Here is a 13,786-nt window from a genome sequence, read left to right as displayed (position 1 = left end):
AGAGAAATAGCCCGGACAAAAGGATAGATAAATCGTTCTAGTGTGACCCCATATGGTACTCTTGCTCAAAATTTACATTTCAAGCAGCGAGTGACTTTGGCAATAACCCGTTCTAAAAGTGAAACATTATTTGAGCCCATCATTCGCATTCGGCGTGAAAAACCTTGTAAATTAGAAGCTTTATAGTGAGAGAGAGGCCTGATGACAAATTGACTTGACCATAGAGAGACGCTGCGTGTGGCTTAAACGAAAGGTGGGTCGCACGAGAGCTTTTAATATAGATTCTAACTAAGAGCGCTAATTCAAGATGATCAGCAAAAAAGGGTGGGGTGGGAGAGGCACTTTTAACCGTATATAAACCGCTCATGGGGATATGCAGTCAGGACACTTTCATCTTCAATACACAATGGTGTACAAGGTAGGAGAGCTGCTCCGCACACAAGCTCCTCGTCTTTTCCATTAGTGACTGAGTCCCCTCAGTCACAGAAAAGTCGCATTTTTTCATTTTCCAGCGGCTTTTTTCGATTTTGAGTGTGATTTTTAATTTGGTCCACAGTACGCATTCTGCCTGGCCCTTTTGGCCGTCGCCTCCGCCCGCCCCCAGCAAAAGGAGGAGCCCATCGCCATCCTTCGTCTCGACAACGAGGGAGTCAACTTCGATGGATCTTACAAATTTGGGTAATTACCTTTCGGGTGTTGACACGTTAATCGCGATTTACCATCGCGTGCCCTTTACTTCGACCTTTTTGGTTTCCAATTTTTCATTGATCGCGCATCTGGCGTGACAGACTCTGTGATTATGTTGTTCCATAATGCATTGTTTGCCGAGCATTTAATTTGCCTTTTGTCAGTCATTGATTTTAATGGTGACAAATATTATGAGCGGTCATTTTTCTAAATTAATGGGCGTCGGGTTCTTAACTCAAAGCAATAATTTTCCTTCGCTTTGAAGATATGCCTTCTGGCCACTACGCAATACTGGTTTGTTTAACAGAGTTTGCTCATCACTTTTGTACGGCCATAAATTACAGAGTCAAATAATTTTTATTTTTATTAAAACCTCGACACATAAACCGACAATGGGATAGCCGCGAAATTTCACTTTCCTCCTCGGCCATAAAGCAGCAGGTCGTTTCATTCACTCGAGCGAATTCGCATAATTCACGTCACAGAAAGTCTTTTCCACTCTTCGCTCACTCATATCTGTCACGGGCAAATATTTGACAAGCGTTTTTACGATTGCAGTTACGAAACGGCCAATGGCATCCAGGCCGACGAGTCTGGTTACGTGAAGCCCATCCAGAGCGACGATCCCGAAAACACCCAGGCCCAGGTTGCTGAGGGAAGCTACAGCTACACCGGCGACGATGGTCAGCGCTACACCGTCACCTACGTGGCCGACGAGAACGGATTCCAGGCCCAAGGAGCTCACCTTCCCACTCCCCCTCCCATCCCTGAAGCCATCCAGCGCGCCCTTGACTACATCCGTTCCCTTCCTCCCCAGAAGAAGTAAATGAATCAATAACTATACATATATTAGGTCAATCAAACACCCCTCATGTCATCCGTTGAATCTTATGTAAAAAACTTCTCTATCTTTGTAAGGAAAAAGCAATAAAAACTGATGTGTTCCTAATACAGTCGAACCGAAAATCGCTTCTTGGTATCATTATTAACCTGAGCTGAACGCAAAAAAAAGAGTCAACCGGCTTTTACAAACAAGCACACGTTCACATTGAGCCAGCGGCTGGATGAGCAGCCCGAAGAACGAATTCCCTTTCTTTCTAAATGTCACGGAAAGGTGCAGGCCGGCTAATGTAATCTGGCAAGTTCATCTTGACATTAGCCGTGTGCTGCGAGTTGCGTCACCGGCGCGAGAGAAGCAGGCAAGCATCTCCACACACAGCAAGGGACTGCTGGCCGGTCAAACGCGCACTCACTTTCTTTGATGCTGCTCTTGGTTGGTCAACCAGTCATCTCGCCTTTTATTTTTCAGCCGAGGAGAACCTTGGCTGTAACTTTTCGGGAGATGCAGATGGCTCCGCTTGAGTGCTATTTTGTGAAATGTCACAGACTCACACACGAAGAAGCACGGTCGGCACACAAGGTGTATAATCAGATTGCCACGCAGATTCTCGATCAAAGGCGAAATTTGATGTCGAGGTCAATATCCCAATTACCGTGTGCGACTGATGCCTTTCTTGTGTGTTTGATTGACCCTTCGCTGGATTCCCAGCATGCAATTGCAATTTAAGTAGCGAATAACCGAAAGCAATTTGCGAAATTACTATGCACGCGGAGTATTCTTTGTTTTGCATCGCTTCATTTTCTCTCAGCCGAGCAAGCCAATTAGTATTGTTACCAAAATCCGCGCAGTGACTTCCAACTCATTAACCTTCAAATGCCCACCAAAATAAGCCTCGCGCCAAATATAATTTCCTATTCCTGCTTCTTGGCTGCACACCATGATACATTCTAATTCATGATGAGAATCTACGCTCAATTTTTATGGTAATTCAGTATCGTTTATAATTTAATATGATGAAGATGTTGGTGCATAATCACTGTGAATCACGCGTTAACAATAAAGCACATTAAAAGTAATGAAGTGACTTTTCCTGCAAAATTTCCAAGCATTCTTTGATCAAAGTGATGCATTTCGAAACGCGATGACGGCCAAATGAACTTTCAGCGCACATATTTACTTTCATTTGCTTAAGGATAACTCATATAATATATATGAAAATTACGAAATTAAAAAATTATTCATAGCTGCCCCCTCTATCTTCAGGACTGAGAGCTGAGAGACACCGCAGGCAGACGATGATTGTTCAAAAACATCTCGCACCTAATACCTGCGTTGTTAGCAAACAAGCGTGAGGTCAAACATTTAATTGCAAATTAAAATTTCGCAGCTTCGTCCGACGTGACCGCTGCAAACGAGTGTTTGATACCTTTCCAGATCGTTAATTGCGAAAAATTGCGCAGTGACGGTCATTGAATTTGTCGGGCGCAATTTTCGCCAATCATACAAAAAGTCCGTCGAGCGACGAAACACAGCTGCTATGCCATTTTTTGCAGCCTACAACGCACAAGGAGCATCATTATGTGCTTAAGGGCTATTACGCGATTACGGCTGAATTTGAATTTCAGTAATCCTCCACGCCAACACGAAACCCGATTATCGCTTTGCCAACCGGCTGGTCACCTACTGCAGCGAACAGGTATTATTGTGAGTGGCCAGCCGGCATCGACTAGGATTATCTACTCGCCGTGCATGCAGGCGCGCCGATCACCTCTGACCCTTCCCGTTTACGCACTAGACGACCTTCGCAGATCACACAACGTATTTTATTACAAAAAACCATCTTTCGTGTCGCTACATCACACATCAAATATGCCAGGAAACCTAAAAAATGAATACATAATGACTTCTTTTCGCCGAGCAGCCGCTTGTTGTATGCACACGCGGCGGAGAATCGCCCTTTTTCACTTCTAAATGTCACGCGGAATGGAGCGGCGGCGGCAAATCTTTCAGAAGTCAATTTGGCGTATGCGCGTACCTTCCTTTTGTCCTTTCGGCTTTTTACAAACTCGCTAAACTTGTTTGGTTAGCAACCAGGAAGCTGCGGTGTTATAAATTGCGATAAATTGTTGTTCAGCGCAACCCTTAGTACATCCTCTTCCTCCACCACCGTTTTTCACGCTTCGTGAAAGTCGCAAATTTTTTGAAATATGGCACGAGACCTCGGTGGTATGAATAATTAATTAACGCAAAATGTTAAACAACGATGCCTGCGTTTATGAGAAAAGCCTTACATCATGCTAAATTAATCGCCAATTATTTTTCAACTTATGCAAAACAACAATCTACACATGGTCAAACTCGTCCTGCTGAAAATGTCAGTCTCGTTAGAATACGCACTTGCAAAAGAAGCAATTTGTGGAAATAAATAACGAATATTTCGCATTCAAAGAGAACGCGCTGCGACTCGTTAGTGACGCTTCCGTATTTGAGCACAATCAATTAGAGCACACATAGTTAGAAAGCAAATAATGAACTGAGCATTCCAGACCATCCTTTGACGGCTCGCATGATTTACATCTGGGCGTGTCTGCAATAGCACGATTTTCATTCATAATATCGTGCGGCGAATTCATTGACGCGATCCGCAACACTTGCAAACTGGTTTGCATTACATTGATGAGGTAATTAACAGCGAGCACGACGCGCTAAGAAACGATATTACCTATTAATTATATCAATCTGTTTGCTCTTAGTTGCTTAATTAACAAACGCCTCCAAGGAAAACTCGCTTTTCACTCGCAGAAAATATCGCTAGCCTAATCAAAGCCTGGCAGTTTAAAAGAGATTTATTTTTTTCTTTCCTCGTTGTAGTGATTGCGTCGTTTAAAATTTCAATGCGGTTATTCGTACTTCTTTTCCTGGTTCACAAAAGCATATAATCGCGGATGCACAAACGAGGCGAAATATTTAACTATTTAAGAAACCGCAAGTGTGGCGCCAAATTATGGTTTGCAAATTGCTGCGCGTAAAAATTCACCGCTTATTAGGTGCTGGAAAGCTCGCCTTCCGAAAACAATCACTCACTTTTCGAACATAGCGGTGAAATTGCTCTATTGTGCGATTTTGCCGCTGCAGAGAGTCCTTAGTTCAGCCAGAGATAGTGAGCATCTCAAGGCCCGCACAGCATACAAGGTAATTCGAAAAGTAAAGAGCATATTATTATACGAATTCGCAGACATTTTAATAGCACCTTGTAAAACCAAATGCAGAAATTAATCGAAGACGCAAGTTTGGAGTGTGTGAAACTCTTCGTCGAAGTAAGGCCGCCTCATAGTACACAATTAAGGCCAGATAGTTAAAAAAAAACTGCAAAGACGCATCCCTAGGCACGAGCCAATTTGGGAAGGCAGCATTTATGTGAAAAAGACCTGAATATTTTAAGCAACAATAAAAGTGACGGCCAGACGCGCGGTCATCGAGTGAAGCAACATGCCGCGACCCGCAATGGACCATCTGGCCCGATCGTGGTGCGCGCCGGTGGAAAAGGGCGAATAATTTTTCGCCGGCAGCGAATCGAATTCGAGTGTGTGCGTGCATTATTGTTGTTGTTGTGACACACGCACACAACACTCTGGCAAATGCATAATTAGCTTTTACTGCTCCGCAATATTGCAAAAGGAATTTCGAATGTCATGGTGGGAGTCGATTGTAGCCGCCGCCGCCGCGGCCGCGCTGAAGATGTCACTCCCCCACTCGAGCGCGCGTGGAGCTTCTTTTTTTACATAAGAAATATATTTACAAGCAATACGATCAGGCAACAAACATTTACCTTCTGTGGTAGTGCGATTTTGGTATAAATATGGTAGGCTAGCTGACTGAGTAGTTAGTTCTATCTGGTTGTACATCAGTCAACAACACCCGCTCTCATCATGAAATTGGTGCGTACACCGCAGCTTGGATTACCTTTTCCAGTGCTCACACCGCCGCTTTCCCAGTGACTTCCCGCACCGCTCTCGTGATTTTGGAATTTTCCGTAATCTCCGCGTTTGCCACCACGCTCACGGTTTTTGAGTCGGCAATTTTCCAACTTTTCGATTTTTCAACTCAGAATCATTTTTTATTAATTTTCCCAGATACTTGCGGTAGTGCAACGCGTTTCCACTCAAACTTGAATCAAATCCATTTTGCATATTCCCCCGAACATTTTCAAAATTAATTTTAACGTCCCTCTCAAAAGCGCCTTTTACTTCCTGAATGGCAACTTTTATTTTTCGCAACGCTATTCACTCATCTTTACGGCGTGGGCGCAGTTCATACAGACACATTCATCTCGCACGTCTTTGTAATCGCATTGGTGTCGCACGGGAGTGTTTCTGTGAGAGAGACTCATTGCATCGGAGCGAGGTTCGGTTGCACGTTGCTTTTTCTTTCTTGTCCCACTGACACCTCGGGCAAAAGTCAGCCCGTCTGCGCACTTTCAAACCGCATCTCGTGTGTTGAACAAATGAATGTGCGAAATTCGCATGATCATTTGATGCAACAAAGGGATTACGCGATGGGGCGGCCGGCTTACACGCAATTTCTGTGCACGCGGTATCGAATGCCTGTGCTCCGCAATATGGATTGATTCACTACCGTTATATCCATTCCCATTCGCGGAAGGCGCAGCAGCTAACGATCTTTTTAAACACGAGTTATCTGCTGCTCTCGCGGCTTTTAAATAAATCATGCCTCGGAAAAGCGAACTGTCAAAATCGTGTGATGGGATAAATTTTGCAATATGTGCCTTAACGTGTATCTCTTTCATTTTAGCTTGTGTGCCTTGCTCTGGCCCTCGTCGCCGTCAGCGCCAGACCCCAGGATGCCACCCCCATCCCCATCCTGCGTTACGACAACGAAGGTGTCAACCACGATGGCTCCTACGAATGGGCGTAAGTGTATATATTTATACATATTAGGACTGTAGAAAATTCTCTGACTGATTTACATATTTTACTCCTGGCGTTAAAATTACAAATTTCCAAAATATTTAGTCCAATAATTTGCAATGATATGCTATTTTATCAAAATACAAACTAGCTTTTTCCCTTTCAAATTAGTTATACCCAACGTTTTATTTTGTTCCCAAATTTAGATGTTAAACCGAAAATTTCTCTCTCCACAGGTACGAGACCGGCAACGAGATCGTGGCCAACGAGAAGGGCTACGTGAAGAACCTTGGCGTCCCCGACCAGGAGACCCAGGTTGCTGAGGGAAGCTACAGCTACACCGCCCCCGATGGCCAGCGCATCACCGTCACCTACGTTGCCGACGAGAACGGATTCCAGCCCCGTGGCGACCACCTTCCCACTCCCCCTCCCATCCCTGCCGCTATCCAGCGCGCTCTTGACTACCTTGCCACCCTTCCCCCTACTGACCAGAAGAAGTAAGCGCGACTGCAACAGCATCCAATGTATGTTACAATTGTATTGCTCCAGCATGATGCCAATAAGACTTGTCAGATAAAAGTGTACATACTCAAAATGTTAAAATGCAAAGCAATATAATATAATTATTTAATACAAACACGAAAGAGATTGTGTCATTTTTCTCCTCCCTAACCGTGCAGCAGTCATATTAGATCTTAAAGCAGCAGGAGACGGATGGAACTCTCCCGAAGGGTACTTTGAAACGAATTAGCCCCAAGGCCGATCGCCCGCAGTTTGGCAATTTTCGAGCCATAGCTTACTTGGCTAAATTGCTGTTGGTCGAATGGCGGCGGGTTTTCACACAAGCCAACTCGAAATCAATTTGAATTAATTGTGACGCCACGCAGATAATGATCGCGCCGTCCGCATTTGTGAATGTGAGAAGCGCTCACTCATTTGAGTGCACGCCGCTGACAAACTTTCCACCTTCAGTTGCCCTATGCCTTGCAATTATCCCGTCTGCCTGCGCATCTCGGCCTATTGTCTTCTTTTTATATTCATCGACATCGATGGTTGCGGCACCAGGTCTCTTGCGCAAACCGTGATTTTGCTGAAATCCGGAAAACCTTAGCGCGCCAGGTTGTTGGAGTTGGGTTTCAAAATTCTGCCGAGTGTTTATTATTGGATTTGAATTGTAAGCGGTCGTAAATAAACCCGCGGCCAGGGCCTTTGACTCGTCGCTTCTGGCTCTCGTTTCATTTAATTCTCAGTCAGCCCGAGTCAGGCATCATTACCGAGTCACGACGCGCTGCTCAAAGGTCCAGGGTAATTCAAGGATTCTCGCGAAAAATATTTGTGAGAATCTTAAAAACATCTCGCGATAATAGCTCATTGAATTGAAATCGTGGCTGAGTTGAGTAAGATTTATTTTCTAATTTGTTAGCATAATTAACTCTTCAGCACAAATTTATCTTTGACATGCAATCACCACAGAGCATTTAATCAAAATGCTTCTGAAATTTATTTGCGTAGCTATCGTATTTAATTTAGTTTTGAAAACTTTTAATCACTTGTTGCCTATGAATAAATATTCAAGAAAAATAATTTTTAATTTAACTACATTAATAATCATAAACTGTGGATGACATCAACCAATTATTATGAGCATAAATGACGCACAAATGAATTGATTCGTAAAGGGCTTTTTGCGTCGTGAAAGAGATATCTGGATAATTTGCTTGGCATTTTCAGGGTTGCACACTTCAATTCCAAATCTGGAGGATTTTAATTTTCAAAAACTAGCAAAAGCTACTTTAACTATTTCAGAATACGGGAAATACTTCCACCATTTCGATTAAATCTTGTCTCGTTTAGTTGTGCTATAATATAGCTTAACTAAGTGTTGCCCATAGTTTTTGCTTACTTATTTACGTTAGTAAAAGAAAAATTCATTAAGAATAATTGTTTTAATAGTTAGCAACAAAATTAAAGGTCATCAGTTAAAATTATCACTTATAAGCACTTGAGTGTTTTTTAAATTTATATTTAGCTCATGGAGAGCGAAAGTTTTAGTCCAGGTGCAACAGAAATTCACAAAAAATGGGATTGTAAGAACTGTCAACTTTTTCCTATTCAGTTGAAACCTATTCTAGATAGAGAAAAATTATGAGCCAAGTTAATTTTGTGGTCACTTATGAGAATTTTGATCTGCTTCACAGCTTCTTTTCGCTCTCACGTAAAGATGATAGCAATATTACAAGCTTCTCCAGCCTACAGATACTCAGGTGGTTGAGGGGTGTTACTCCTACTTCGCCCCCAATGACTATTAAACATCATTTTCATTGGAAATGGAAAGAACACATGGCCCAGGATGAGCTGGCCACTTTCCCCTTCTCCCAGTGTCTGCCTCTCAACGCTAAAGCCCCTATGCACACTAAAAGAACCTGGACAAATTATTAAGGCACTGCACCTTTGACCTTTCCCTGATCTAAACTTAGGTGGGATTTGCCCCATTTACTTTCCTTTTGAGAAAACTTTCGTGTTCAATCATATTAATATACTAAAAATGGTTATGTAATGTATTGAATTTGTCGTAGAAAAAAACGCAACTGTGCACTCTTAATGTAGGTTAAAAATGAATTAATGCAGCATGAAGCAAGCTAGATTTCATGAAATTAAATCCCTACAGCAATATAATAATTTGATACCAACATGAATTCTCACTGAGCATGTGGTTTCTGGTTTTGCAAGATTCAATGGAATATATGAATGGATTTTCCACAAATGAAAGTGGTCATTGGATAAAAACAAGTTACTTTAGATACAGACGCTCACAATAATCATTAACCAAAACTTTTTCTTAATATACCCTGTACCAATAGACGCACACATCAACAAGACAGTTACAAAAGAGCAATAATACGAAAGTGTCTAATACATAATTATATTCTTGGCTTTGCATACACATAACAGAACTTCCTTATTTAAATGGTCCCTCCTAGATAGCCCCATGGGCTGAAAATTCCATTTTTTTTAAAAATGAATCTCCGCTTCAAAATATCCGCAAATGAATAATGAGCAGTAAATGATTCAGGTAACTCTAGTATTTAATAACTTTTTAAACTAATCCAGCACTAACAGTAAGATGCTTTCTCTGTTGATGTGTAAAAAGTCCTGCACAGCTTAAATAAAATGAAAAAACTAGACTAAACCTGATCATCGGTGGCTGTAAAGCATAATTTGAGCGCACTGTTGATGAAGAAAAACTCTAGCTGGTTTGAAATCAAATCAGTGTTTCAAAAATCAAAACGATATTTAATGAGATGACTAAAATAAAATCTCTTTATGACTTCAGTACACTGATTACGTTGATATCAGATTTTTGGCAGCACAATGCTGTACAATTGGGCAAGAAGAGTTGAACGTTTCAGTGCTGTTGCGGTCACGGATATTTTGCAGAATATTTGTCTTTATGGAAATGAACTCGATGGGCATCAATCCCAGTTTCACAGTGAGCTGTAAATCAAACTTGTGTTAATGCGACGGCTGACGCATGTTTAACTGACATTTACTTCCGACTCCGACTTAGAAAGCATTTTCTGGACACTGGAAGCTTCCTGTCCAATCACTTCGTCCGAGCTATCGTCCGATCTTAATGAGTGGTGATTGAACCTTCTTGCGATGGAGAAGGAGCCGCCTCCGCCTCTTTTTTCGCTGCAACGATCAAATTTTTTCGACTTTACTCAAACTTCATCTAAGAAAATAATAAAAAATATCAGCAGCAGAGACTGACAAGCCGACAGTAACAAACGCACCCAATAAATTTATGCTTCAAAAGTAATGCATGCAGAAAGAAGGTTTGTACTTACTCTATTTTTGAGGATGAAATTGACTGAGCTGAGTGGATGGGATGACTGCTATCCTAGTAACACACATATCAGTTCTTGTTTGGCAAGTTCCACTAATAGTCAAATAGCGAGTAAACTAAATAGGTCTAGCTTTGACACAACTGAATTCCATAGCGTCATTCAATGTATAAGAATATGCAAAAGATACAAATAATATCTTACAACACTTTTTCCCCAAAGTTGGCGTCTCGTGTTCTGCTGTTCAAAGTGGACACACTCCTCCTTCCTGGTGATGCCGTTTTTCCTATATTTTACCAGCTCACGGATCCTGAGTTGCAGGTCATCTTGTTTCACAAGATTTGAGATCAGAGTTTCGAATTCTTGGTTTGTGTGGAATTGAATAAATATTTTCAAAGATTCCCTCCATTCCCTGCAATGATTGATGGTAGTATTAATATTTTGCAGAACTTTCGTCTACAATCGGTTGTTACTTTTCATGTCTTGACATCTTTTTCTTTTGAATTGGCTTGTCTTTTCGAGCCGCATTGAAGAAGTCGGTAACCAGAGAAAAGTCCCTTGAAATCCTCTTGCGTCTGCCTCTTTCACGCAGTCGTCTTGTGTACATGTCAACTTGCGCCAACTTGAGAGCTAGAGTTGCAATGTATAAATCAATACGGTTTCAATAAAAATTAAGTTATTCACAATATTTCATTATAAACGTCAAAAAATATATTTGGGACTTTTTCTTATAATTAATTGGAGCTTTGCTGGGATATGGAACATTTGGAAAGCTGCCTTTTTAGCAGACAAGCGTTGGAAATAAGAGTGACCAATAAAATGTGGCGTCATTACTTCTAAATATGTACGTTTTTATGCGCCAACTATGGCTGTAATTGTTGGTCTACGTGAAGGTTTTTAAATTTTTTAACCTCTGCTCTGCATATCCCGTGGGCTACGAGTTCAATGGGTACCATTAACACCGCTGAGCAGATAACCTTGGGCCCGAGTGGCCGCAGAGGAGCTTGGGCCCAATGTGGCTAACTTTTCTCCTCCCTGAACCGAATTTAATTGAAACGCCTGACATTATTTGTCCCTAAAGCTGCTGGAAAGGTGCGAAAACCAGCAAGTGGCGAGTTGGCGGTGGTGCGCCTCCCAGCCCATTGAGCTATTTGAGAATTTCGAGCCACTTAACTAACCACCTTTTGCCATCTCTGACATTGGGCAGCCAGCATTAGATCCTAGAAATGCTCAATTATCTCCCATTGCTTCCTGAGAATGTCTTAACAATACAAGCAATGGGCTGGTTCAATGTTTGACTCAATCTGCAAGTGCCAACTATCAGGTGAACATAATCCTGTCCAGCCTTAAAACAAGCTGTTGCCAATGCCACTCTTTGATCAGCGCCTATCCGCTGCAATGGCGACCAATTCAAAAATTCATAATAATACTGTTTCTAATTTTTTTCTCAGCAAAATTGATTGATATGTACATAAATTTGACTTTGATGAATACCATAAAAGCTTAATAACAATAAATTGAATTTTCCTCCATGCCTATGATCTCTTAAGGATTTAGTTCACGTATTGATGTCTTTAGAAAGCTCTTTAAAAAATATATAGCAAAAATAATGTATTCACCTGACTCAAGCTCATCATCCTCAACACCAACTGCAAGAGACGAGACCAATGTCTCTGCATCATTGTCAAACTCCTTAACAAGGAATAAGCATCAAGGAGATCAAAACTCTCAAGGCAAATTGTACCCTTTCGAAGTCATCTCTTTGGGGCATGTAGCCAAGAAGAGTAGCTTCTTCTTTAGTAATTTCTAAAGGTGGCCCTCCAAATGGATAGCTCTTGCCCTCGCAAGGCTCGGTGACATCTTTTAGAGTTGGACGAAAATTGAGCGCACTGGGCCAGGTGAACTTCCCAATGTTCCCGTCCAGAAAGTGAGTCACATACTCTTCTTCAGCCTCTGCAATATGAATTCAAAGTTTAGAGTCAAGCATCTATGTATCTATCACAAGAGTTCAGTCACCTTCCGGAGTTTTGGACTCTATGTGCTTGCTTATGTCTTCCCAATTGCCAAAACCAAATTGCTCGATTGCGTCTAGCAATCGCATTGCTTCTTTGGCAGACCAACTGCCTTTGCCCTGAAAAACGCTTATTGTTCCAGAATCCTAAAATTGGTATCAACAGGAAATGTTAGGTAGATTGAAGTTCTCAAGAGGTCAAGAGTGTTACCATAAATTGATAGGGATGGTTGAATTTGTGACTTCCTATTTCAGCACCACACGCAAAACACTGAAATTTAAAATTGAAGTTAAAATAAAGCAAAATGGCATATATACGTAAGTCATAATCTCTCATAGTTTAAAGCTAAAGAGAGGCAATTTATTTAATAGATAATATATATGTCTTGTTTATGCAGCATTTCCATGCAATTAATTTGAAGTCAACATGCATGAAATGCTAATCTTGCGGCAAATTTGACACAGTACATATTTCTCAAGCCAGCTTTGTGAACAATTATTTGACTTGACAAATTTTTAGTCTGAATCTGGGTTCCATTGCAAAATACATTAACATACATACTTGCAAGCAAAGGTTGAAATCTGAGCACGATGCGCATTTAATTCGAAGTCCATCAATGTCTTGCTGGCAATAGGTGCAGGAATGTTTAGCAAATATATCTGAAAGAAAAAATTCCGTTATATCACAATAACGCATTTTTTGCTATTATGTAAAATTAAAAAAATTAATTTTCGTATTTCTCTTCCCTTATAATTAAATAGTAATTTATACATAATCATAATGAATATCTCAATGATGTATTTTAAATTGAAATTCTCAAATTGACACTAAATATAATAACATTAAAGGTATTATTAGAGGGTTTACCGGCAGCCCATTGGTTGTCTCTATGGACGTAATCACAAGTTCAAGTACATATACGTACAGTCATATTTATATCACGTGCTGTTTACACGTACCCACCTATGTACATTAATCGATGTGCACGTAAAACTAGCTCAACAAAAGGACTTTAAAGGCTGATTACAATGCATAAAACTGCTCAGAACTCATTCATCCTTGCAAAATCCGTGGAACTTACCAGTCATTTTTCTTTAACGAATACCCAAGTATGAGAGAAAATTATGAGGAAAGCAAAGGACGGACAATTTTTTCAGAAAAAGAACTAAAAGTGTCAAATTGTTTTGGAAACCGTTGGTGCGATTGATTGTTTCCCGCATCCCGCATACCAAGCAAAAGCAAAGCTGACGAGGATAATGGAAGCAGTCATTAAATACACGTAACAAAATGAGTAAATCTTTCTAATATTTTATTTTCACGATATGCGCATGTAAAACATCAATGCGTTGAAAAGAATATTTTGCGTTGCCTTGAAATTGTTATAACTTTTCGAGCTTACTTTCAACAATAATTTCATATTTATAACAAATCTTTTGTCACATAAATTGATATTTTGCCAAAGGTTTCTCTTTC

General features: G+C 40.9%; 3 protein-coding genes across 6 annotated transcripts; 2 read left to right on the top strand and 1 right to left on the bottom strand.

Moving 5' to 3' along the window:
• The first annotated feature begins 350 nt into the window (after nt 1-350).
• LOC135948222 (endocuticle structural glycoprotein ABD-4-like) lies at nt 351-1,653 on the top strand. Its single transcript, XM_065497386.1, is given in 4 exon segments — nt 351-389; nt 392-418; nt 557-678; nt 1,246-1,653. Coding segments are annotated over 4 exon segments (441 nt in total). The 5' UTR covers nt 351-365; the 3' UTR covers nt 1,514-1,653.
• A 3,659-nt stretch (nt 1,654-5,312) lies between these two features.
• LOC135948126 (endocuticle structural glycoprotein SgAbd-8-like) lies at nt 5,313-7,100 on the top strand. The gene is made up of 3 exons (XM_065497225.1): nt 5,313-5,466; nt 6,341-6,459; nt 6,693-7,100. Exons 1-3 carry the CDS (start codon nt 5,458-5,460, stop codon nt 6,955-6,957), a joined length of 393 nt encoding a protein of 130 aa, XP_065353297.1. The 5' UTR covers nt 5,313-5,457; the 3' UTR covers nt 6,958-7,100.
• A 2,638-nt stretch (nt 7,101-9,738) lies between these two features.
• On the bottom strand, nt 9,739-13,565 carry Ada2b (Transcriptional adapter 2B). 4 transcript variants are annotated; one of them, XR_010575351.1, is made up of 11 exons: nt 13,395-13,565; nt 12,875-12,972; nt 12,524-12,583; nt 12,318-12,459; nt 12,046-12,254; nt 11,921-11,993; nt 10,775-10,931; nt 10,506-10,713; nt 10,305-10,352; nt 10,008-10,149; nt 9,739-9,951 (listed from the first exon to the last, which is right to left on the bottom strand). XR_010575351.1 is itself a non-coding variant. In XM_065491669.1 (11 exons), the coding sequence occupies exons 1-11, from the start codon at nt 13,399-13,401 to the stop codon at nt 9,799-9,801; spliced, it is 1,302 nt and encodes a 433-aa protein (XP_065347741.1). In that variant the 5' UTR covers nt 13,402-13,565; the 3' UTR covers nt 9,739-9,798. The 4 variants fall into 4 exon arrangements, 3 of the variants coding, with proteins under 3 accessions (XP_065347741.1, XP_065347750.1, XP_065347759.1); XM_065491669.1 differs by having other exon boundaries at nt 10,305-10,357; XM_065491678.1 differs by lacking the exon at nt 13,395-13,565 and adding an exon at nt 13,181-13,297 and having other exon boundaries at nt 10,305-10,357.
• Nucleotides 13,566-13,786: the final 221 nt, after the last annotated feature.

Source organism: Cloeon dipterum, chromosome 1 (assembly GCF_949628265.1).
Source record: "Cloeon dipterum chromosome 1, ieCloDipt1.1, whole genome shotgun sequence".
In the NCBI taxonomy this organism is placed as follows: domain Eukaryota; kingdom Metazoa; phylum Arthropoda; class Insecta; order Ephemeroptera; family Baetidae; genus Cloeon; species Cloeon dipterum.
The sequence above is the reverse complement of the archived record's forward strand: the minus strand, read 5'-3'. Positions and strand labels throughout refer to the sequence as shown.

Coding starts and splice junctions, on each gene's coding strand:
- LOC135948126 (XM_065497225.1), top strand. Junction 6,460..6,692: donor GATGGCTCCTACGAATGGGC/GTAAGTGTATAT, acceptor CTCTCTCCACAG/GTACGAGACCGGCAACGAGA.
- Ada2b (XM_065491669.1), bottom strand. Junction 12,584..12,874: donor ATTTCAACCTTTGCTTGCAA/GTATGTATGTTA, acceptor TTTAAATTTCAG/TGTTTTGCGTGTGGTGCTGA. Junction 12,255..12,317: donor AGAGTCCAAAACTCCGGAAG/GTGACTGAACTC, acceptor TTCATATTGCAG/AGGCTGAAGAAGAGTATGTG.